Raw genomic sequence first — 25,278 nt, 5'->3', positions numbered from 1 at the left:
ACAGAAGCTGCCATGTTACAGTTCCCAAAGGCGCCTCCGAGCATGCGAAGAGTTCCCTTCACACTCGCCCCGCCGCCGCCGCCGCCATTTAGCAGTATCAAGATCATAAAGAAGTGTTAACATTAAAACATGACGCGCAAATCCATAAAATAAATTATGGATTAGTTGGTGAAAGCGTGGTACTGATAACATCAAGGTCACAGGTTCGATCCCAAGGTGGGACAGCAGCATATTCCTGCACTGCAGGGGGTTGGACTAGATGGCCCTTAGGGTCCCTTCCAACCCTACGGTTCTGTGATACTATGAAATCAACGCACCGAGAGGTTAAGTATATCAAGCATTCCCAAAGTCCCATTTTACAGCAGGGCAAAACTAGACCAAAAGACAGTTGCCAAGGTTTGACTGTATGCACTACTGTAGATATTTAAAGCACACATTTCATTCCTCCAGAAAATCATGGGGAACTAATTTGTTAAGATGCTGGGAATTGTAGGGTAAACTACATTTGATAGAATTTGAGGTGTAGGAGTTGCATTTTAAATGCTCTTGTATGCATCAAATAAAGGAAAGTGAATGTGCAGGGTGTCTTTGTTTAAAGGAATTTATCAAAAGAAAAAGAGATTTAAGAGCAAAGTCTGGCCATATACCAACAATGCAGGGAGATACCTAGTACTCACAATAAGGCAGTTAAAGTTGGTCTGCTCTGCATCACCTGGGATAACATTTGGGTTTCACATGATGAAATAACTTGGAACCAGTTTACCTACGATATCGCCTTGTTCCACACATGCCCACTCAACTGCTTCAGTAGGTGGAATTGGCTCCCTTGGCCAATAACTCGAGATGAGCTCCGCAACCCCAGTCGGTCACGACTGGACCTAATGGTCAGGGGTCCCTTTACCTTTACCACAGGTGCCACATAATAAATACCCTGGCTTTGAGATCATGTAGGCACCTTTGCCTTTCCTCTTCAGTGCCTGCTTAAAACATTATTGTTTAGATAAGCCTACCCAGATGCTTAGGGACGCAGGTGGCGCTGTGGGTTAAACCGCAGAGCCTAGGGCTTGCTGATCAGAAGGCCGGGGGTTCAAATCCCTGACCTGGAAGCTCCCTCTGCCAATAATGCAAGATGAGTGTACAACCCCAGAGTCAGTCACAACTGACTCTAAAGGGTCCCTTTACCTTTACCCAGATGCTTAGAAAGTTGAGGTAATTTAAATCTTTTCTCATATTTTAACTTTTTAATGTTTTGAAGTACAGCTGGGAATTTTTCATCATTTTACTGCTTCTTATCTTTTTGTAAGCCACTTTGAGGGGTTTTTTCCTCCATTTTAAGCAGTGTATAAATTTCATTCAGTACTTAAATAAATAATAATTATATACTGTATCTTATTTACAAATTTATAATCTGCACTTTCATAAACACATAGCAAGACAGAGTACAACATATAAGGATAAAATGGTCCAAAGATCCATAAAAACATAAAGAAATATTATAATTGGGTAAAGGAAAAGGGGAAATCATATTGCAAAGGCCTTTCTAAACAAGTTTTCAAAGGATGCCTGAAGGAAAGGAAGGATGGTCATTATTATTATTACTTTAAAAAATGTTTATTTTTTTATTCATTGGATTTGTAAATGGCCTTTCTTCTCAGACAGCTTACAGTTTAAAGTACAAAGACATACTGTAATATAACATTCAAAATTGGGGTGGCGGTGGAGGCTTCCTTTGCACGTTGAGTAATTATTATACAAAATCAACTAATGTACTGTTATATTTCGGATAAGTTTTGCAACAAGTGTGAATCTGGTTTACCCCCGCGGATGTTAGGCATCCGAACCAAACCGTTTCAGTGTCCCCAACCAAGCAAAATACTTTTGAAAGCCTTAGAGACGCTGGAGCGGGTTCAAATGGGGGAAGATGTACAGAGAAACGAGCCAAAAGGCAGGGCATCGGGGACCTCAGCGGGGCTATGCCAGGGAGGCGGGCACCAGCCGCTTGGAAGGAGGAGTTTGCCAGCCGTCAGTCGGCTGCTTTCCTTTGCAAGCAAACACACCATTTATTTTTGTTTGCTTATTTCACAGCGATAGTCACGTCTGGAAAGGTGGCGAACAAGTGGGCGAGGAAAGGGAACCGCAGCCTTGGAGCAAGGGCTAGTAGCAGCTATGGGCAGGTGCACTAAAATGGCAAAAATGCCGATGGAGTGGTTTGTTCAGCGTTGCCAGGCTCTCCTCGCGGCGTCTGACTCGGCGTTGCGCCAGGGATACTTGACTTTGCTGCTGGTAAGTTTCACTACGTTGCAAAGTTGAAAAGCGAAGGGAGAGCCGAAATTGAGCAAAAGCAGGCGAGAGTCACACAGGGGGGAATTCCCATAACATGACGTCGCACCTCTCTCCCCCTGCATGAAAAGACAAACTTTAAACTTGGCGCGGGGGCGGGGGGGGGGCGGGGAGAGAAAGGTGGATATCATATGGGTTTAAAACAAACAAAAATATTTCCCTTGAATTTAATGATCGTACGGTTTTCTCAAGTTAAGTTTTACTCAGGAGTAGACCCATTGAACACAATGGAGCCAGGTTAGTTGTGTCCATTTCCAATGGGTCTACTCTGAGTAGGGCTGCTAACATTGGATGCAGCCTCATGAGCCAATGTCTGAAATGAAAAGATACAGCTTCTCTCTTTGGAAGAATATAACTATCTCCATGCTTTTGGCAAGCAACACTAGTTCTAATTTCTTGAAAAATTAATGTTTCTTGCTAAGATGATGTTGTCTAAAGACACTGCACCTCTGCCAAATTGCCATGGACATAGTTCTGTTTTACAGTGCAATTTCTCCTCGGAAATTATCTGGGTTATAGGGTAGGGTTTGCTCCCTGGATGTGTTTGGCTTGTGCAAGAGTTCACTATGAACTGCAACATTTCTTTGATTGTGTTGTAAAAGGTAAATAAGCTGCCCCATCAATAATACATTCTGGTTTAATTTTTACTGAGGTTTTAATGATTTAGCAAAACATTAAATTGCAGTTAGTTTTTTTGTGTATCTTTTTCCCCATTGGGGATTTTGCAGTTTATAAATGAGTTTAACACAGATGTGACCCACCCCACAGCATCAGGAACAGGACTTTGCAAGCATGCATAAGGGTGGTTATGCTAGATGTATTTAAAAGGTTTCAGTTCTGCCTTCCTATTTCTGTGGTGGAAGAAGAAACTCCTGTGTTGCTCTATGGCAGGGTTGAGGAACAACGACTACCATTCTTCTTATTCTAGGGCCTCCTCAACTAGGGCCAGGGCCTTTTCAGTATTGGCCCCAACTTGGTGGAATGCTCTTTCACAGGAGACCAGGGCCCTGCGGGATTTGTCATCTTTCTGCAGTGCCTGCAAGACAGAGCTGTTCTGCCTGGCCTTTGGGTTGGATTCAGTCTGACCCCTGTGTTTTCCTCCCTCATGGTTTGGATTTATGGACTGCTTAAAATGAGGCTGCATTTTAAATTTTAATATTGTATTTTAATCTGTATTTTAATTAATTGTTTTCTTTTATGTCTTATTGTAATTTTATTGGTGTTAGCCGCTCTGAGCCTGGTTTTGACTGGGGAGGGCGGGGTATAAATTATTATTATTATTATTATTATTATTATTATTATTATTATTATTATTATATTCCTGTCACTGGCCGTGCTGGCTGGAGCTGTTGGGAACTGGAGTCCTAATACACATGGAGGTTGGAGCTGGAAAATGGATCAAAAAAGGACAGCCAAAATGAGGAAGTGGGCAGAGGAAAGGTTTGTTGAGACAAAAGACAAATAAGTAGCGACATGATAGAGGTGTGTGAAATTAAGTGTGGCAAGGAGAAAGTGGACAGAGAACTTTTCTCTCACACACACACAATACTAGAACTCTGAGACATCCCAGTGAAGCTGGAGATTGGAAGGTTCAGAACAGACAAAAAAATAGTACTTCTTCACTCAGTGGTTCCCAAGGTTGGGTCTCCAGCTGTTGTTGGAACTACAACAGCATCCCTGACCACTGGTCCTTCTAGCTGTAGTAAAAACAGCTGGAGACCCAAGTTTGAGAGACATTGATTAGAATATGCTCCCACAAGAGGCAGTGATGGCCACCAACTTGGAAGACTTCAAAAGAGGAGTAGACAAATTCACAGAGGATCAAGCTATCAATGGCTACTAGCCATACTGGCTATGTGTTGGAGGTAGTATGTGTCTGGACAGCAATTGCTGGGAATCACAAATAGGGAGAGCACTGTTGTACCTAGGTCCCGCTTGCAGGCTCCCATCGGGCATCGGCGGTTGGTCACTGTGAGAACGGGAGGCTGAACTAGATGGACCTCCTGTCTCATCAAACAAAGCTCTTCTTATGTTTTTATGTCGCAAGTTCTCCACTCCTGTGGTGTTATTAAACAATCACTGTTTCCCCATCTCCCAGACACATTTCCTGCTTTTCAGAATACTTCAATGACCTGTATTTACATTGTCTAAGTTTGGATGCCTATTCAGCTGATTTCTGGTTTCTTCTCCCCCACCCCCACCCCTCCTCCAGATTATGAGTTTCTCCTTGCTAATGTATCCAGTGCTGAGAACCATTGTCCTCCATTTGCACTCTGCTGTTACTGGTAGCTATATTCCTGGATCTCATTCCATTGCACTCGTCAATTGCCCCAATGAACAGACTGCTAGAGACATTGCAAGGTAGGGTGACTTGACACATTCTTGGCTCAAGCGGATCAATGAATAATTGAAATATACTAGTTTGTTGAAGTATTCACTGGCTTGTTTGCACCGTTGTTACATATCAACTGAGAACATTCCACTCTTTATTCAGAGGTTAAGAAATGGGGTAGGCAACCTAAGGCCTGTGGGCCGGATGCGGCCCAATCGCCGACTCAATCCGGCCCGCGGATGGTCCGGGAATCAGCGTGTTTTTACATGAGTAGAATGTGTCCTTTTATTTAAAATGCATCTCTGGGTTATTTGTGGGGCCTGCCTGGTGTTTTTACATGAGTAGAATGTATGCTTTTATTTAAAATGCATCTCTGGGTTATTTGTGGGGAATAGGAATTCGTTCATTTCCCCCCCCCTCAAAATATAGTCCAGCCCACCACATGCTCTGAGGGACGGTGGACCGACCCATGGCTGAAAAAGGTTGCTGACCCCTGGCATTATGAGATCAAGGTGGGATGGGAATGAGCTTCTAAGGAGCAGTCATATTTCTCTTATACAGAGCTAGACCATTTGTCTATCTAGCTCTCAAGGGTCAGAAATGAGGGGGTTATAGTCCAAGAGTAAAGTCTAGTTCTGTGGAACAACATTCCTGTCAAGACACGACAGGAACCCACTATCTGCACCTTCCAGAAACAATTGAAGACTTTTTTTGTTGCTACAGGATTTCTCAGCAGGATAAATGGGTATTTACCATGAATGTCCATTTGTTAGTGTTTTATTCTTGTTTTAAATGTATTTGAGTTTTGAATTTTATATGAATTGTCTTCAGATGGTGGTTTAGAAGGTGATTAATAAATTAGGAAGAAGAGCTGGAGGGTGGCAAATTCATAGCCCTGCTCCAAGACTTCACCCTATCAAGCAAATATTAATAAGGATTAAAATCTTACTTCTAAAAACAAATGTGAATTTGGCACGTGTAGTATGGTAGCTGAAACTTAAGACACAGATTCAGCAATCAGACCACGCAAGCCTTGCCTGTAAGTCCCATAAAGGGGACGTGGCAAGCAGCTTTGAAATGTCAGAGAGGGAAAATTCCACGTGTCCAAAGTCTAGCACGGTGGCGTTACACCCAGCTTCTGTTTCTGAGTTTGAATGGCTCTCTGTTTCAAGCACTCTCTGCTAATGAAATAAATGTTTACCAAGCAAAGCAGAGTTCCCTGGGGCACCTCTGTATAAATAGAGAAACTTCTCTCCAGTCCACCTCTTGCCCCATAAGCAAAAATGAAGTATGAACAGCCCAGAAATACAAACATGTTGTGGCAGCCTCTCCTTTCCATTATGAATACTCATCCCTTTCTGCTACCAGTCATGTTTGCTTGCAGTTAAGAGTGAAACTTTATGTACAATAATAGAGCATCTGCTTTGCATGCAGATGGTCCCTGGTTCAATCCCCGGGGCCTCCAGGTGGGGCTGGGAATGATTTCTGCCTGCCTGAAATCCTGGAGAGCTATTGCTATTCAATGTATATAAAGGTAAAGGGACCCCTGACCATTAGGTCCAGTCGTGACCGACTCTGGGGTTGCGCGCTCATCTCACGTTCCTGGCCGAGGGAGCCGGCGTACAGCTTCCAGGTCATGTGGCCAGCATGACAAAGCCGCTTCTGGAGAACCAGAGCAGCACACGGAAACGCCGTTTATCTTCCCGCTGTAGCGGTACCTATTTATCTACTTGTACTTTGACGTGCTTTCGAACTGCTAGGTTGGCAGGAGCTGGGACCGAGCAACAGAAGCTCACCCCGTCACAGGGATTTGAACAGCCGACCTTATGATTGGGAAGCCCTAGGCTCTGTGGTTGACTTCTGCCTGCTTGAAATCCTGGAGAGCTATTTCCAGTCAGTGTAGGTAATAGTGAGCAGATGAATGCATAGCAATCTAAGGCAGATTCCTATGTTCTTTTGGGACAGGGCCATAGCTCAGAGGCAGGGCATTAGCTTTGCATGCAGGAAGTCCCAAGTTAAATCCCTCCAAGCAGGGCTGAGAATGATTCTTCTCTGAATGCATGGAGAGCTGCTGCCAGTCAGTGTGTAGATAATGTTGGACCGATGTTCTAACTCAGTAGAAAGCAGCTTCTTGTGTTCCTGTTCGTATGTACATGTCATGCACTTTGAGCAACTCCTGAACTCAGATAGTGAGCAATGGTAAGTCTGGCTCTCAGAAGGAGCAGAGCAACTCTGAGATTCACAGGATTACAACAAATCTAAGGTTGCTGTTTCTTTAAGGGATGGGTGGCAAAATCAGTAGCCAATGTATTTGGAGCATCCTGGGACTTTGTCTGAGTAAATCCATCCACTAGGAAGCCGCCTGAAAGAGAAAATCCACCGGAGGAAAAGAGGTCACAGTACAAACAACAGCTGCCTTTTTATCCTACCCTTGAAATAGGTCCTACTCTTCACTGCTTCTGTGTAAGGGAAATGAACTGAACTTATTTCCATGCATCCCCCACTGTGGAGGTTTTGACTGTCTGGACTTGGCTCTTAAAATGGTGTGCTAGGCGCAGCTCTGATCATGATCCAGTATGCGGATTAAATATTGTTCGGTCCTTTGTGGAAGAGGGTGTGTTTGTGAAATAAGGTTCCACCCATCTGTCTGACATGCTGGTTGTTCAGATGCGAGTAGCATGCATTTTATTTTATTATCAGGGAGCAACTTTGGAAGAGCCTTATCACTTAATTTTGCAGATTGGGCAGTACCAGCTTTGTGTTTCAGAGGCGGACAGCAGTTTCCTATACAGTGGTGCCTCAATTTACAAATTTAATCCATTCCGAAGGCACCTTCATAAGTCGAAAAATTCGTAAGTCGAAAAATGCCATTGGAAATGTGATTTCCCATAGGAATGCATTGGAAACGGAAAAATTCGTAAGTCAAAGCTACCCTATCTAAAAATTCATAAGTTGAAAAATCCCTATCTAAAACCGCCGCGGTTTTTTTCTGGATGTTGAGACATTCGTAAGCGCGCGGCCATTACCCCCATTTGTAAGTTAATAAATTCGGTTGTCGAGTCGTTCGTAAGTCGAGGTACCACCGTAGAAGGTTTTTCTCCCTAACATTTAAATCTGATGCCTACCTTCCTTCAGTGGGGAGTAAGCAACATCAACTTCAATGGACTTGTCATGTTGTGCGGATGCCTGATGATTGTCTTCCAAAGCAACAACTCTATTCCAAACTTAAAAATGGAAAGTGTAATGCTGGTGGTCAACAAAAGAGGTTTAAAGACTGTCTCAAGGCACATCTAAAAAAATGTAGTATAAACACTGACAACTGGGAAACACTGGCCTGCGAGCACTCCAGTTGGAGAACAGCTTTTACCAAAGGTGTCATGGGCTTTGAAGAAACTCGATCTCAGGACGCAAGGGAGAAACGTGCTAAGAGGACGGCATGCTTGGCAAATCCACTCCGTGATCCACTCCCGCCTGGAAACCAATGTCCCCACTGTGAAAGGACACGTGGATCCAGAATTGGCCTCCACAGTCACTTAGGGACTGTTAAAACCGTGTTTATGGAAGACAATCTTACTTGGCTACGAGTGATCGCCAAAGAAGCCCCACTGAATACAGTAAGAATTACACCTGAGTGAGTTACAAATAGACTTAGGATGCACAGGGTTTAAAAGTCCCTCTTGCTTACACCTTGGATATTTTGAATCTAACTTTTTCCTTCTGAGATTTGTGGCAGAGGAGACTGTACCATAGTGTAGGCTGGACTATTAAGATACTGCCCTGTCAGTCTCAGTCTTTCCTCACCTGCCTGCTTTCTTGCATCCAGCCCCAGGGGTGATGCTAATCATCAACTTCCTTCTTCTTAGTCCCCTTGCAGAACTCAGCATGGAGGAAGATGAGGGCAAAACTAGAATTATTTGGTTCTGACCACTCCCTGCTTTCTGCCCCACCAGTGTCCTGATCACCACTCCTCAGGAGGAGCTCAGCAGCCTGACTATGGTTTAAGCCATTTGGCATGCAGCACAAAATGTGCCTATTTATATTCCCCAGGCATTCCAAGATGCAGCGTTGCAGTGGGAGTATTAGCAGCCAGTACTTTCTTGATCATCTGACTCTAAATGGTGGAATATAAAATGACCTGAGATCTATAAATAGAATACATAAAACAGGCTTATTATTCAACTCTGGGTGAATTTGAGAGAGAAAAGTGGGAGAAAGCAAATTCCAGACTAGAGATTATTTGGGAAGGGATTGCAAATAATTCCAGGCTCCGTAATAGCATTGTATAAATTAATGCTGAGGCTGCCTTTGAAACACTGTGCCCAAACTGAAAAATATCACAGAGCTGGAAAAGGCACAAATAACAACAACGCAAGTGATCAACTCCCCCCAAGAAAAAGGCTACATCAATATTTTCTCCTTAGTTTGTTTAAAGTAAGATGAGGATCACGATATAAAACAAATGTTGGGCGGGAGAGGGACTTTTTCAAGCCGAGGGCCACATTTCATTCTAAGCAACCTTTCGGAGACCACATACCAGTGGAGGGAAGGGCCAGAGGCAAAAGTAGGCAGAGAAACAAATGCAAATTTTACTTTTGTGCAGTAGGGTGCATTCTGCTGTACACTTTCACACACCTCTGTATCCTCCATCCAATAAATCAAGAGGCATGATCAGAGTTCAAGAATCAAAACACTCAAGGACATTGAGGGCAGGGCCAGTGAAGGGTGTGGCTGGGGAAAGAGAAGGTGGCTAGGGAACCTGGGGGGTGTCCTAAGGGCCAGATAGAGAGACCTCAAGGGCCACATTTACCCCTCGCCAGGCCTGAGGGTCACCACCCATCATATCACAAAACTGATGACACTGGGAAGCAGGTGCAAGGATACTTATGTGCTGAGTAACCTCTTCTGTTTCTCCTAGGGCAATTATGGAGAGAAAATTGGCTGCTTGCGTGAATATCCTCCCCAAGACCTCATCCATGTGAGTCAAGAACCAAACCTATTTGACCACTCTGGAAGAATCGCGTGTGATTGTATGTCTCTGAGGATACTCTGCATGTTTTGTTTGCTTGCTTGTAATTTTTAAGCTTACTTTCTTCTTGGCTTTTTGTATAGGTATATTTGGAATGGAGAGATAGAGGAAACTACAGAGATACTTCTGGTAAGTGCAGTGGTGGCTGGTCCATTAGAGTGAATGGGGCACTACACCACCACCCTCAGCCAGCCCCCACCTGCCTGCCTCCTTCCTTACAACTAGTCCAGAGGGTGGCCTTTGGCTGCCAGTTTCCTCCCTCTCCCCTTTAATCTCATTGTTGCCCCTTGTAGAACTCAGCAGAAAGGGTGGGGGCCAAAACTAGATGAAAACAAATTGCTTTGAATCCCAATATCAAATTTTTACCACCATTCATTATTTCATTTCAGCTTTGTCCATCTACAAAGTGGTCTGCTTGGCTATAGCTCCACAAATAGACCTTATCATTAATGCATTGTGGTGATGCCTAATCCACGTATTTTCCCTTTCTCTTACAGCTGATGAAAACAAGGACCTCCAAAATCAATGAGTTGTCAGAATATATCAGGTGAGGTTTCTCATGTGGCTGTTTCCGCTTGTTAGTTTGTTTTGTTTTTTGCAGAGGGGCAGGGACACAACACAGCTTAAATCCAAAGAGTTGCTTGCAGCCAGTGATGGCTGGCTATTAGGAATGGTAGGACAGAAGGCAGGGAGCCAAACAGCAGGTGGTGCCAGAGCAGCAGAGCCAACTAATTCTAGTCTAGTCCCCTGCCATCCTCCTCCCTGCTGAGCTCTACAAGGGCAACACTGAGACTAAGGAGGAACACTGGTTGCAAGTAAGAAGGCAGGGCTGGCTGAGAGCAGGCTGAGGGTGATGGTGCAGTGCCCAATTCACTCTAATAGACCAGCCTCCACTGCACTTATCAAAAGTATCTCTGTAGCTTCCTTTTTATCTCCATTCCAAATATACCTACACAAAAAGCCACGATGAACGTCTCAGCTTGGTGAAGCAGTGCTCTGTAAATAGAAGCTGCTGTGTGACAAGTTTAAAAGTCACACACACAAAGTTATTAGATGGACAAGCCAGTCCTCCAAGTAAGGTGGCCCTCCCAGTGGGCACACTCCGGTTGTGGCCCTCTATGCTGAATACCAAATCTGTAGCTGGTTGCAAGTTTGAGAGGGCTCCCTCAGGTTTTCTTAAGGAAGTGATAACAGCCTGAAAGCACTCCCAAGCAGCTACTGACTGCCATGGTGATTTCCCATAATGCAGTGTTACTCCAGGGGATTGTGGGAAATGAAAATGGCTGTTTGTTGTAGACCCACCTGACCAGAATGTAGGAGTTGGGTGGAGCCCACATTGACACAAGTGGGCACTGCAGTGATTTTGGGGCCTTGTCAGTTGCCCTAGGATGCCAGGCACCTACACCAGGCCTGACCACATCCCACACATTCACGGTGCCGTTGAGTGAAACACACAAGCACAGTTGTGTCACCCTGCAATCTTCTAATACAACAGTGGGAAGCCCACCTGACCTCCCAATTTGGCGTATTAATCAGTTTTGCCCATGTCACACCCATCAGCCTCATACCTGATGTCATATAGGTGAGGTAGAGATGCAGGGAGTTCACTCCTGCTTGGTTACGATCTTCCCACTCCTGTTGGCCAACTGTCCATCACCTGACATGATTGACAAGTGCATCGGCCTGCCGGCTGGAGCTTTATCTTCCCCTGCTATGCCAAAATGCTCCTGCACGCCTGTTCTGATATGTGGCTCGTATGCCCCTTTTACCTGTAGGAATTCCATTCTTGCTTCATAGTAAGATGCAGATAATCTGTGCATTTCTTCCCTCAGCTCCTTGCATCTATTCGCAATCCCTGAATTTATCAGCCTGCTCATTGACCAGGGAAACCCGGCCTATTTAAAATGGATGGAGGAGAGTATCCCGTATGATTAGCCACCATCATCCAGAAGATGCTTCTGGACAGACTTTCCCAAAGGACTTGTGGATATTGCCAGCTACCATAGCATGACAGTCCCCTATTTTTGCAGACACGGTCAAGATGGAAAAGCAACTGAGAATGCTCCGTTAGTGGTTCTGAGTTGCATGAGAGTGGGATCCTCTCTGGAAGAAACAGGATCCTTGTGTTGCATCTTGCTCAGTTTTGCTGTTTCGGTTTAACATTTTGTGGCTATAATTCTCCAAAGAAAGTAGCTGTATAAGAAGCAAAGTCTTAAATGTCTCCTAACATCCAGACCTGCTTGCACAGTTGCCTCTCTCACATTTTCACTGGTATCTCAGAAACCAAGAAAATGGTGTTTTAAGTAATTTGGTGAACAAGAAGTAGCAGTGTGAGCCAACCCTAAGATTTGGTTTGGACCCTGATTAGGTGCTTTGGAAAACAGCTCAGTCCGAGACACTTCATGGTTGCCCAATTTGGCTTGGGAGGTATGGAAGTCTGCTACATTTCCACCCACTCCATTCAGTATTTCGGGCTGAACTTTGTTCGCTTTTTTGCAAAAGGGGGTGAAATTTACAGGCACTGCAATGGATAATTTACAAGCATTGCAATGCCAAATTACAAGTAAAGAGGTCAGAGGGCTTTTGTACTAGACTCTGTTAGAGACTGACTTTTAAAAACAAACAGAAACACCTATAATTTCTTATTTTGGGGAGAACTGAGTGAAATTTGCGGCCATGATAATCCCTTATGAGTGCATGACACTTACTCAGAAGTGGTTTTCCAGCAAGTACAGCTGCCACAGGTTGGGGGTGTGTAAAAAAGGAGTCAAGACCCTGATGTTGGGAAAGATGGAGGGCACTAGGAGAAGGGGACGACAGAGGACGAGATGGTTGGTCAGTGTTCTCGAAGCTACCAACATGAGTTTGACCAAACTGCGGGAGGCAGTGGAAGACAGGAGTGCCTGGCGTGCTCTTAATCTGAGATCTGCCAAATTGCAGACAAACAGGTTCAGGGGTTTGGTGATTTGATTTTGGAGTGGGAAGAATGAAAAAGGATTATATTTCTAGTGGGCTTCAGAGGTTTCCACTTCCACCTCTGTGGAAAATATTAATCACCTCCGAAAAAGAAAAAAACCTTTTCATTCTTTAAATTCCCTATTCTGGCTTCTCCATAAAATAAAAATATATAAGCACCCCTCTCTCTTTCTCTTTCTCTCTCCTCTGAAAAACACTACTCACTTCCAATTCCATTTGCCTAGACATAAGTGGGTTTTGTCTGTGCTCCTTGCACACAGACTAATCTCATCAAATTCAGTGGGTGGCTGCAAACAGCTTCCACCTCATTCCAAAATGGCAGCCTTTCCCAGCCTGGTGTCCTCCAACATGCCGTCCATCTTCATGCTGGCTGAGGTTGGGAGTTGTAGTCCAAAACATATTGGAGGACACCAGGCTGAGGAAGGCTGGCACGGCACAAAGGCTTGCATGATAATTTTAAGTGCATGGGAAATTCCTCTTTAATCTGCTGTTAGTCCATTATGTGATAAAGCTCCTACAACATCTGGAAATGAATTCTGCTCTCCTCCCCTCCTCAAAGTTATTAGAACTATAGTAGCTAAAGCAAAATGGCATGGTGTGTGTGTGAAACTAATCGGTTTATTCCCCCATCCCTTAAAATGTAGTTGTCATTCTCTACTCAAAAACTGAGAAATGAGGGGCAGAGGAATTATTATTCTTCTGATTCTGCTACCAGGAATAAGCGCAGTTGGTTTTTTCAACTGGGAAAGCCCCCCCCCCTTTCCCAGTTGAAAAAACCAACTGGGCTTATTCCTGGTAGCAGAACCAGAAGAAGAAGAATTCCTCTGCTCCTCATTTCTCAGTTCAGTACAGTGGAAAACTGGCAGATGTGCAAAGGATTGACCTATGACTACCCTACAACCCACCTTACCCCCCATCACAAATGTGTTGGTTTAAGAACATGTCTATCCCACCTTTTTTTTAGAAAGCAAACGCTTCAGACCATTTATCGCATCTGAAAATTGAAATACTGTAGCCAAGGAACTATCTCCCTGCCTGCCAGTGTTGAGCAAGAAACACATGTATACAACTAATGTCTGAATAATGCTTTCAGAAGCACAAGGGCAGAGATCTTACAACCTTTCAGATATTGGCATGCTAAAGCGCCCATCACTGGAAGCAGAGTCCCCTCGACGTGCAGAGGAACATTTTCTCTGCCCTTTGTCTACCACAGCTCAAGGGCCACATGCCCTTGTGGGCAACCTCCTGAGGGCCATATCCCACTGGTGGGACAGGGCCAGAGGCAAAAATGGACGGGACAATGAATGTAAATTTCATCTTTGGGCAGTAGGCTAATTTCTAAGCGCAGTCACAAATATTCTCCTGTGTCCTCCATCCAGGCAAGCAAGAGGCATTATCAGAGCTCGAGGACACACTGTGCCCAGGCAAAAAAACTCATGTTATGAAACAAGGGTGTGGTCTGAGGAGAATCCCAAGGGTCAGAGAGAGAGGCGTGGAAAGCCACATTTGCCACTTCCCCCACCCCACCCCACCCTGGTGCTCAACACACCTGGGCCTAGAAATTTCCTTTGTTTATGCCTTTGCCTTGTTCCTTCCTCCCCACTCAACCCAGGATCTCCCCCCTCCCTTCTGGTCTTCCCCCCTGTGAATATCCCCACCCCCAAATTCATCATCTGTGCCAAGCATCTCACTTTGCTTTGTGCAGCAGAACCGTCTCCACCCCAAGAAACACGAATGCTTTGGTGAAGTTGGGGGGGGGGAAACACCTTTATTTTTAATAATAATTGTACATCTGTCATATTAATTACAACTTGAATATAACAAAACAAAAGGTCAGTTATTAAAGAGCAGCAAGTTGAAAGACTGAATCTTTTCTCTCTCTGGTTTTAATAAGAAGGTGCACAGAAGCATTAAGAACATCAATCCAAACTAATGTAAAAAGATAGAGAGAGAGAAATAATCCCTCGGGAGGGGGGAATGATATTTTTAGAGCCCCGCCTTCCCCCCTCTCTCACTATGGCAGATTAGTCTGCTCTGTTGTGGGGCCTAGATTTAAATCGTGCAATGAGAAAGGTGCAAATACATCCACATTCAGTTCCCTCTGCGAACTACTGGTAATGATAACAGATTCTTAACTTCAAAAGAAAACAAAAAACAAAACAAAAGTCAGTGCTTGGTCATTTCAATGTGTCATCCACAATGCTGTGCCCAGTACTTTTTTTTCAGGTAGAACTTGCCAGAACTCAGTTCTGGCACCTCTCAGGTGGGTGCCATTGCCATTCTAAGAGAACGAGGGAGACATTCGTGGTGAATCCCAGCAGCTCTTTCTCTACAAAAAAAAATAGCACAGGCTGTGCCTTTCATTGTCAAGGAGAATGCTAGGAGACGGAAGCAAGTCTCTCTCTTTTTGGTCTTCCTCATTTTGAGGAAATGTCCCCTTTTCAAATCTTCCCCGTAGTCAAGAGTGCAGTGGTAGTGCTTTGTAATATACAGTGGTACCTCTACTTACGAATTTAATGCTTTCCGAACGCACATTCGTAAGTCGAAAAAAAAAATGTAAGTCGAATCCCATAGGAATGCATTGGGAGAAAAAAATTGTAAGTCGAAGCAACCCTATCTAAAAATTCGTAAGTAGAAAAAAAAATCCTATTTAAACCGCATCCAAGATGGCGGACGGAGCTCTGTTCGTAAGTAGAAACATTTGTAAGTAGAGTTATTTGTAAGTAGAGGTACCACTGTATATTGGATGGTGTGCATATTAAACGTCAGGTGTCAGTGGCAATTCTCCTCCCACTCCCAGAGCTACAATCCCCAGAGTCCCCTGTGTAGAGGGGTTAATTGTTCAATACTATGAGATACGCCAGCTTCGCAAGTCCCTCACCCCAGCAAAATGTGCATGAGACCTGAAAAGGGGTCATTCTGCGAGAGTGGGGGGGGGGCAATGCCAGCTTGGTCACATGACCTAAGGTAAGCTGGCAAAACCCAAACTCTGTTTTAAAGCCTCAATCCCCTCTGTTTTGGTTTGGCTGGCTCAGATAGCGGTAGCCTCACTCCCGAACAGAGTTTGGATGTGGCTTACTTTACACCGCCTTCCCATACGCACGATTGCTCCCTTAGTGATGCTCATTAATTTCAATGGGTCTACTCCAAGTCAAACTTAGTTGACTACCTCCCAGTGGGTCTTACCACCAAGTAGACTTGCATAGGACTGCATTGTTCTCATGCGGTTTCAGATGCTGTCGCTCAGCCAAATCTCATTTGGTTACATGGTGTCTTCATGAAGCTGAATCAGAGCAAAGGGAGGAAGCTTTGCCTACACTCTGATTTGGCTTCAGACACCATTGTTCAGCCAAACCTCACTAGCTTAATGTGCTGTCATCATGAAGCCAAATCGCTTTATTTCTGACCCCTTTTCATATGAGCGAAAGTGTGGACATGCTTTTAGTGTGCTATTTGATTAAAACTGGATAGGACTGCCAAGGACCAGATAAAAGTTGCTTCAGGGACCAGTTCCAACCCACAGGCTGGCAGTTGACCATCCCTCCTGCAGAGAAAGCAAATAGTACAGTAATAAATTTGATTCTTCCTGCCTCATTGTAATTTGGCTCCATGATAACACCATGCAAGCTAATGGGGTTTGGCTGAATTATGAGATCTGAAGCCAAATCAGAGCAAAGGCAGCAATGCCCCCTGTCATCACTCTGATTTGACTTCATCACAACACCATGTGTTGTTTTGGACTACAATTCCCATCATCCCTGACCATTGGTCCTGTTAGCTAGGGATCATGAGAGTTGTAGGCCAAAACATCTGGAGGGCCGCAGTTTGGGGATGCCTGATGTAAAGTAATGAGTTTTGGTTGAACAATGACATCTGAAGCCAAATCAGGCTTCCTATTCCCACACTCAGGAACTGTTGATTTGAAAAATGGTCCTGGAAGCAACAAGGAACACAGTTGCCTGGCAGACTTTACAGTCCCCACCACAAAAATCAGATAAGAGTCCCAACTTTTCATCCTACAGACAAGGTGTCAGATTTGAGATTGGGGGGGGGGGGCTTTTGGCTCAGGCCTAGCTAATACTGCTTTACCTTCATGGATAAAAGCAAATACCATAAACTTTCACACATATAGCTTCAGACATACAAAAGAGGTTGGGTTGCATCGCATTTATCCCTAATTCTCCTCCTGCTTCCACCTGAATCTTTGTAGGATGCTCGGAATGGAACTTTTTTTCAGTTGATTCTACCTGTCTATTATTATTGCCCCTTCCTCCCTGCCTCCTCTTTCCCTGGCCACCCAGCTCCTCCTCAAAGACTTGTCATATTGCACATACCTATCAGAACCATAATTTCAGGCCTTGCTTGCACACACAATAGAATCTGGAGTGGTCCAGTTGCAAGGCAGAAGAATTAACTGGACCACTGCAGACATAGAGTAAATTCCATAAAAAATAATCCCATATGTTCTATATCTATATTTCCCTCTATATATCTCCCCATAAGTAGAAAACTAGCTGGCTAAGAACCTGACTCCCTGATATTCTAACTTTCTTCTTGGAATTGTTCCATATGGGGAAGCATTCAGACATGTGTTCATCCCCCTGTCTTGCAGTCTGTATTGGTACAGCCACATGACCTGGAAAGCTGTCTGTGGAAAACACCGGCTCCCTCGGCATGAAAACAAGATGAGCGCTGCACCCCATAGTCACCTTTGACTGGACTTAACTATCCAGGGGTCCTTTACCTTTTTTATCTTACAGTCCACCCTACCACATTAAAATTCTACCACCTCATTCTCTTGGATATGCAGACCAGACCTCATTTGTGCCATTTTCTCACAGAAAACATGTAACCTGGTCTTCCAAAAAATGCTGGGTCAGCCACAGTTATATTCACAGCAACCAAGCACATTCACAACCTGTGCTGGATTTACGTATAAGCTAAACAAGCTATAGCTTTGAGCCCCACTCTCTTGGGGGCCCCCAAAAAAAATTAAAGAAAAAAACCTGGATGTACATTTCCAAAATATAAGATAAAAATAAAATAAAACCTACATGCAGCAATAGTGGCAAATGGCTTTAGATACCTGTTAGGTCCATAAATATATATAGCATATATTCAACACAAAAACAGCGACAGTTTGTTGTTGACAAAGGACAGCTGGACATATAAAGGGCCCCATTACTTTCAGTAGCTTAGGGCCTCATCAAACCTAAATCCGGCCCTGTTCACAACACAACAGCCCTCACAGGCTGTGATTCCTGCATTGCAGGGGATTGGAATAGATGGCCAGCTCTGTGATTCTCTGTGATCACTGACCAACTATACCCTGTTCTCCCATATATCCCAGTTAGTCCCCTCAGCACAGCCAAGGGTTTAGATAAGCTTTAAGCGAATCTCTTATTGAATGTCACCTCAACTCTACAAGCTTAAACCAATTTAACTCTCAACTAAGGAATTCTGGGAACAGAGGTCCTGCATGGGACTACAAACCTTCGACAAAGATTCCCCCACTGCTTCTCAGAACTACCACCCACAAAGTTGGGCATAGGAAAGTTATGGCTGTCAAAACTGGTTTTGAACCAGTTTCAAATGCATAGCATAGATAAGTGGGTTCAAGGGACACTGGAGCCTAAAAGCAGCTTTGGCTGGTGCCCAGCTAAACTGAACCGACATCAGATGCATGGCAGATAAAAGCATGGCTGGGCTAAAAGCTTTTTTTTTCCAGGCACTGCCAACCAGCTGTATCTACAATGCACTGTGCTCTGTGGGCACTGATGCTAATTGGCCAGGGCTTGCAAAGTATCACCCAGACTTATGCAATTCCCCAACAATCAGCTGATCATTGCATGGGCAAGAAACAGGTCATCAGTGGGAGACTCTGCCCACTTATCAAACTTGGCTTCTGGGGGTAGAGGGTGAATCTTTTCCTCCACCCCCATTCTTAAATATTTCTGTCACTTCATCCTCCCTGCCAAGAACCAAGGACCCACCCCTGCTTGGTTAAGCAGCCTGGACAGTTTCGCCTGCCGTCCCATCCCAAAATGGCAGTATCAATTTCCCTCTCTGCCTGTCACCATGTTTGAAAGAGAAGAGTCCTTCTGGAAATGGCAGATATTGCCCTTCTTTTGACAAATAAAATACATCGTTTGTACCCATTCACTTCTTCTCTCACCCTAGTAGAGAAGTAGTGTTACAAAGCAACATGATTCCATTTAATCTGTAGCTTGCAAAAATCGTTCTTTCAATGAAGCCTATTGAAGGCACCTCATCAAAGTATTTCCCAAACCCCACCCCAGAGTGCTCTTGTATTGGTGTTCAGAGGACACATTTTGATTGTGCTGCCCAAAATAAGCATAACGTAGCTTACATCTGATCGCACGACTCCTCTGAGTTTATTTCCCCCAAACACTTTCTTTTCTCAAGGGCAAGCCACCCCAGACACTCAGTAGGGGGTGGTGCCCTCCCATTCCACCAGATACTCAACTTTGCCATCTGGGTTTACCCTACGGGCTAACACTTGGTACTTTTCCCCACACACCAGCCTGCCAGCAGCGCCAAAATAGTTGTTGATTGATGACCTGAGGTAGGAGAACGATGAGTTGCCTTCACTCAGGCTCTCGAAAGCATGACCCTCGGTGGGGTTCTCTGGGCGATCTGGGCCACTGGTTGCCTCACTGTCTTCTGAGGAGCAGCCGGGTGTGACCCTCTGGGGGCCCTCCACACATTTCTGCTTCATCTCAATAGTTGTGTAGCTTTTGGATGTCAGCTTACGCTTCCGGCTGCCCAGGTTCCTTCTAGGTAATACGTAATAATATTATTAGAATAATATTGCTAAGTTACGGCTGTGGTTGTTTAGCTGACATGGTTTGGAACAGAGATGGGGCCATCAGATGGACTACAGCTCCCATCACCCCTCCAAATTTAGAACACATCTTTCCATAATAGTTAGCTGATCCCCCATTTAAAAATTGTTATATGGTTTTCATTGCATGGTTTTGTGTATGACTGTTGTTAACTGCTCTGATATGTTTTCAAGAATAGTGGTCTAGAAATACTTCTACAAATAAATACAAAAAAGTATCTGGAGGGCCACAGGGCCTCCATTTGCACATTAAATGAATCAATTAAAAACCATTCCAAATTACAAGCCCCACTTAAGTGCGTAACTCTTAAGTAAGTGCATATACATACACATGTTGCATTTTGATGGGCAGATAGATGTGTTTATAAAAGCAGCAGGTGTCAAGCACCATCTTTAAAGTAGAAGAAGAGGAGGAGGAAGAGTTTGGATTTGATATCCCGCTTTATCACTACCCGAAGGAGTCTCAAAGCGGCTAACGATCTCCTTTCCCCTCCTCCCCCACAACAAACACTCTGTGAGGTGAGTGGGGCTGAGAGACTTCAAAGAAGTGTGACTAGCCCAAGGTCACCCAGCAGCTGCATGTGGAGGAGTGGAGACGCAAACCCGGTTCCCCAGTAAATAACAGGCAGCCCACACTGAATGCAAAAACAAAAACAGAAGGTAGCGCCTGGCCTCCCACCTTGATTCATAGGACAGGCTGGTTGTGGCTGAACCTGAAGTACTGGCAGCATCCGTGGAATCCACGTCAGAAAAGAAAGTATGGCTCGAGCTTCCGCTGGAAAGAAGCATGAAAACGTGAGCAGGGAAACAGTCAAACTGCACTGAGCAACAGCTTAGGCAGAGGTTCTGTCACATAGTGTATGTAATCATCACATAAAAGAGTGCTTCTGAACAAGTGTCTGCAAACCTTGCTTTGCCAAGTTTTCACCTGGGAATGGACCTCTCTCTCTCCCTCCCCCCCCATTTGTGGAATGCCTTCCTGCAAGATATGCACCTGTTTCCATCATTATCAACTTTCAGGAGGAATTTGAAAACACTCATGCTTATCTGGGCACAGGGCCGGCTCGCCCATTGGCTCTAGTGGCACAGGGTGCCAGGGCGTCTGGGCGCTGAGGGGCACCCCAGCAAGTGGAGGAGCTGCGCGGCGGCCTCCCTTTTCCCTTCCCTGAGTCTTGCACGCCCGCCAGCCGCGCCGCTCAGGGGAGAGCAGGGAACAGGGGCACTAGGACCCTGTTCCGCTCTGCAGCGCCAGGGTCATCCCTCACCCCGGCGCTGCATTTCATTGGTAGTGGCGACGCCACATGGCAGCAGCTCTACCAATGAAACGCAGCACCCTGTTGGCGGGAAGGAACACAGCGCCCTGTTGGCACAAGGAAATGGCCGGGAGGCCTCTTGGCACTGCCCGGACCCTGGGGAGGCCGTGTGGACCCAGCAAGCGCCAGAGTCGCAGGAGACGGCCGGGAAGGCCCCGGCCCGCTGGGAGAAGGGAGGAAGGCTGCGCGGAGCAGCGACACCCTCTCCCCCACTCAATCCGGCATCTCCGGCCCCACGGGAGACAGACAGGGCCATGAGAAGCCGCTAGGCGGCCTCCGGCACAGTGCAGCCCCGCTGTGAGGTGCGGGGGCCACCGTGAGGCTCCCCCCGCCACCCGGCATGCCACCCCCTAACGCTGTGCCAGGGAGGCTCTCCTCGCTGGCTCCATGGCGCGCCCATCTGGCTTCCGCTGCCGGCAAGAGGGCTCCGGGAAGCCCAGAGGCCTTCTGGCGCGAGCGCCTCCAGGGAAAGTAAGAGATTTCCTTTTTCCTTTTTTAAATTTTTTTTAGCAATTTTTGCTCTGTTTTATTTTTTTAAAAAATAATTTTTATTGATTTTACAAAAAATAAAACAAGACACACATATCAGATTCATCCACCCTTTTCCACCCCCCACGAGCCCCCCTCCTGCCACGAGAAAGTCCCATGCAGGTCGAGCAGTCGAAGGTGGTCCATTTTGTAGCTGGGTTTATCCCCCTCCCCTGGGCCCACCTCTGCCACCAGTGGGCCCTAGGGTAACGAGGGAAGACAGAGGAGGATGTCCGCCCAGCTATCTATCCATACATGTCTTAAAAAGAAAAAGAAAAAAGAAAGAAAGGGGGGAAAGAAAGAAAAATATAAAGAAAAAAGAGCAATCCCAACCCCCCAAAAAACAGCAACCACATAAACAAAAGGGGAAAAAAGAAAAAAAAAGCTCATATGAACTCAACCCTCATTTAATTAACATTGTTTTGTGACTTCCCCGTATCTTTCCCCTGTTGATTTTCATATCTTGTCATACTTATTGATTGCAGTTTCATTATATTAATTTCCACTCATAATCTTTAAACATAAATTCATACAGCTAATCATTATCCTTACATTTTATCTCTTATTCTGGTTACCATAAAATTCATCTTCTCCCATCCCCCCAATCCACAGAACCCCTCCTGCCACGAGAAGGACCCATGGGTGACGGGCAGTTGAAGGTGATCCATTTTATAGCTTGGTCTTTCACTGCTCCCCCTCCCCCCCCGGTACCCCTCCCTGCCACCAAGGGGCCCCAGAGCAAAGGGAGAGAAAGAGACAGCAAGCCACCAAGCTATCTATCTACATAATCAATTATCTAATAGCTAAACTATTCAATTTTCCGTCTCATTCCTCTAATTTCTCTTCTCAAATTTATCAAATTCCCCCCCCAGCCTAATCTTTCCTCCAAGAAAGTTTTCCTAAATTAAACTTCACTATTCAAACATTACCTCTAGCCTAATATTACAACTCTACCTCATCCTCTTTTCCCTAGAATTTCCCCCCATTCAATACATTCCCCTTTTTTTAAAGGGGGGGCACTCGAGGGGTCCCTGCACCAGGGCGCCCGATGAGCTTAAGACAGCCCTGTCTGGGCATTTGGTGGCATACATAGGCATCATTGTAATCATAAATGCTCCTGGGATATTTTAAACTGCGATTGTTTTATGAACATTTTAACTGTTTTTTTGGGGTGGGGGGAATTGCTTTTAAATTGTGGATCTATTTTCTGCCCTAGGCTCCTTTGGGAGGAAGGCTAGGATATAAGTTTAAAAAGAAAATAAAAGCAAAGCTTGTGGTCTTCCACTGGGCTATGCCTCCCCCCGCCTTCCAATAGCTATGCTCCAAGCTCCTCCTGGTCCTGTAGCAGACAACTGTTACCTTTTCGAGCTCTGAATTTCGTCCACATTGAAGTCAAAGATGCTCGCCAGGTGATGGTTGGTGCTCCAAGCAGAGGCAAAATCACTCTGAGAGTCGGAATGTGAAGAACAGAACGATGACAAAACGGAAACCTCCATTACAAATAGAAGCAGAGAGGTGGGGAGTTTGATCTGGGTGGCAAACAGGATGCTTATCTCTCTCCCTCCACGTGGGCTAATTTTAACAGATGGATGGGGCTGCCCACTTGCCAATCCAGGTGTCACAGTGACACCAGGTGTACCTTTTTTGTGTGTGTACATGATCAAAGGAATGGTGTTTTGCAACTGCCACCAAACAGCTGACAGTCAGTCCTTCCAGAGCTTTGCAAATACTAACAATCTGATTGGCCGGGCATGCAAAGCACCATGTATGGAACTTTGTGGGTGCTTGCAACCCCCCTTTTGACCCAGCCATGTCTTTATTTACCCTCACACCTGACACTGCATGCAGTATCAGGTGCACAGGGCTTAGCTGGAATGGCCTGCTGGGCCAAAATGGGGGTGGGGTAGAGGGCTGGTGGGCCTGATCAGGCCCACCAGCCAAAGGTTCCTGACCAGTGCTCAAGCAGTATAGCACGGCCAAAGGTCAACTCTCTCTCTCTCCCTCTCTCCCTCTCTCTCTCTCTCTCTCTCTCTCTCTCTCTCTCTCTCTCTCTGCAGGCTAGATTCCTCCACCCTTTGTGCCTTAACAGCAGGTTTGCATAGCCTGGAACAGAAGCAAGCCAACTGCTGCTCTGAAGCCTCTGCCTCCCCTAAAATTGTTCCTCAGCCCCCCACCCCACCCTTGTGAAGCTGTTGGTGCCAGGGTTGCCAGACTCAATAGAGGACAGGACTTCTGTGCCTTTAATTGCCCTGCTGTCTTTTGAGTCTGGAAACCTTAAAGAGAAACCAGCAGACCCTTTGTTTAATTTCCAAGCAAAGGGTCTGCTGGTTTCTCTTTAAGGTTTCCAGACTCAAAACAGAGCAGGGCAGTTAAAGGCACAGAAGTCCTGTCCTCTATTGAGTCTGGCAACCCTAGTTGGTGCAAGCACACAAGCCCCCATCCCATTCTGAAACACATCTCACATACGTGCAATCAAACCAAACACACGTTCTTCCCATTCACCCTTGCTTGCCTCCTGCTTCTGCCCCCTCCCTCTGTCATCTCCAGTGTCAAATTTTAGACTGTAAGCTCCTCGAGGCAGGGGGCTGAATTGTTACCATTCTGCATTGTGCCAGGTAAAGTGGTGGCGGTGTCCTGTATGCTAATAATAGCAAGCTCATTCTCTGAGCACTGATCTTTACATGGCCAAAACAGCACAAGAGGGAGATATCAGCAAGCTCAGGGGAGCCCAAAAGATTTGAAGAAGTATTAAAAATATTGGGTGAGAGGGAATCTTAAGAGGAACCCATAAGCAGCTCAGTGAGAAATGAGCATGCTGAGTAGTCATGGAATGATGTCTGAGTGCTGGAAGGCAAGGGGAATGGAACACCAGATAAGAAAATAAGTTGAACGGAGTAACTGGAACACTGAACAGCAGCACTCCACGCTGCAACATTTTACTGCAGGTTCCACTTGTTTTTATGCAGCCAAAATATACTGCTGAAGTATAATGAGGACTGAGGATGCTCGATGGTCAAGGAATGCTGACTGACTGTGGAAGCAGGGCAAGGTTGGGGTGGAAATGCAGTGAGGTGCTTTGGAAAAGGGCATGGCTAACTGGCACCATGAATAGCCCGAGCACATCAGCTGCTGCTAAGAAGAAAACCCTTATTCAACCACTCTGGTTTGAGTAAATCAGGAAATCTACAAAGAACCACATGGGGAACTGAGTGAGGGGCAATTTCTATTCTTCAAAAATAAAGAAACTAACACTGGGAATCGCATCCTCCAAGAGGAACTTTGACTTTTTCGCCTTCTTCTTCTTCTGTAGATTGTGCAGCGTCGAACTGTGGAAAAACAATATTGGAAGAATTGACAGATTTAGTATACTTTTGGTGTGAAGTTTTTGGGTTTTCTTTCCCATGCTGGTTGCTTTCTCATTTTTCACCTCCATAATAGCTGGGCAAAATGGCAAGGGTTTGCACCATTCCTTCTCTGCATATCCGAATAACCTCTTTCCCTAAAGATCCTTGCAGCTGCTCCAATCAACAGGCAGCAGATCTTATTAGTACTTCCACCACCCTCAGAAGTTCAGAGAGGGCCTTCTCTGCAACAGCCCCCGAGTTGCCGAATTCCCTCCCCGCAGAGGTGCGGCTGGAACCTTCATTACATAGTTTCCATCATATGCCGAAGGCACACCACTTTACCCTGGCCTTCAACATATATATATAGGGTGCACCCTACTGTTGTGACTGTAATTTGCAATAGTAAAAATACTATTGTGTTTTTTAAATTGCTGTAGCCCACCCTTGGGACCTTATGGCAAAAGGCAGGTAAGAAATCTAATTAGTAAGATTAAAAGGACGGCAGTAATCATGCTGATGACTGAATACACATAAAGGGATTCTAAGTTTGGAAG

General features: G+C 45.3%; 2 protein-coding genes across 3 annotated transcripts in view; one reads left to right on the top strand and one right to left on the bottom strand.

Annotated features, from left to right (window-relative positions):
- Nucleotides 1–1,996: 1,996 nt before the first annotated feature.
- Nucleotides 1,997–11,931, top strand: LOC118084495 (protein CutA homolog). The gene is made up of 6 exons (XM_035114087.3): nucleotides 1,997–2,283; nucleotides 4,553–4,701; nucleotides 9,588–9,647; nucleotides 9,782–9,827; nucleotides 10,196–10,245; nucleotides 11,531–11,931. The coding sequence occupies exons 1-6, from the start codon at nucleotides 2,167–2,169 to the stop codon at nucleotides 11,631–11,633; spliced, it is 525 nt and encodes a 174-aa protein (XP_034969978.1). The 5' UTR covers nucleotides 1,997–2,166; the 3' UTR covers nucleotides 11,634–11,931.
- A 6,461-nt stretch (nucleotides 11,932–18,392) lies between these two features.
- PHF19 (PHD finger protein 19) overlaps nucleotides 18,393–25,278 on the bottom strand; it is a 33,884-nt gene continuing 26,998 nt past the window's right edge. The window contains exons 12-15 of one of the 2 annotated variants that reach the window (XM_060270246.2): nucleotides 24,631–24,706; nucleotides 22,740–22,825; nucleotides 20,219–20,314; nucleotides 18,393–19,471 (exon numbers count right to left, since the gene is read on the bottom strand). In XM_060270246.2, the coding sequence (XP_060126229.1) occupies nucleotides 19,120–19,471; nucleotides 20,219–20,314; nucleotides 22,740–22,825; nucleotides 24,631–24,706 (610 nt within the window). In that variant the 3' untranslated portion in view covers nucleotides 18,393–19,119. The remainder of the gene's footprint in view (nucleotides 19,472–20,218; nucleotides 20,315–22,739; nucleotides 22,826–24,630; nucleotides 24,707–25,278) is intronic. The other variant, XM_088664954.1, reaches the window with a different exon arrangement.

The sequence above is a fragment of the Zootoca vivipara genome, chromosome Z2, assembly GCF_965207765.1.
Source record: "Zootoca vivipara chromosome Z2, rZooViv2.hap1.1, whole genome shotgun sequence".
Lineage (NCBI taxonomy): Eukaryota > Metazoa > Chordata > Lepidosauria > Squamata > Lacertidae > Zootoca > Zootoca vivipara.
Note: the sequence above shows the minus strand (reverse complement) of the source record. Positions and strands in the feature narration are given on the sequence as shown.

Coding starts and splice junctions, on each gene's coding strand:
- LOC118084495 (XM_035114087.3), top strand. CDS start 2,167: ATGGGCAGGTGCACTAAAATGGCAAAAATGCCGATGGAGTGGTTTGTT. Junction 2,284..4,552: donor GATACTTGACTTTGCTGCTG/GTAAGTTTCACT, acceptor CCCCTCCTCCAG/ATTATGAGTTTCTCCTTGCT. Junction 9,648..9,781: donor CTCCCCAAGACCTCATCCAT/GTGAGTCAAGAA, acceptor CTTTTTGTATAG/GTATATTTGGAATGGAGAGA.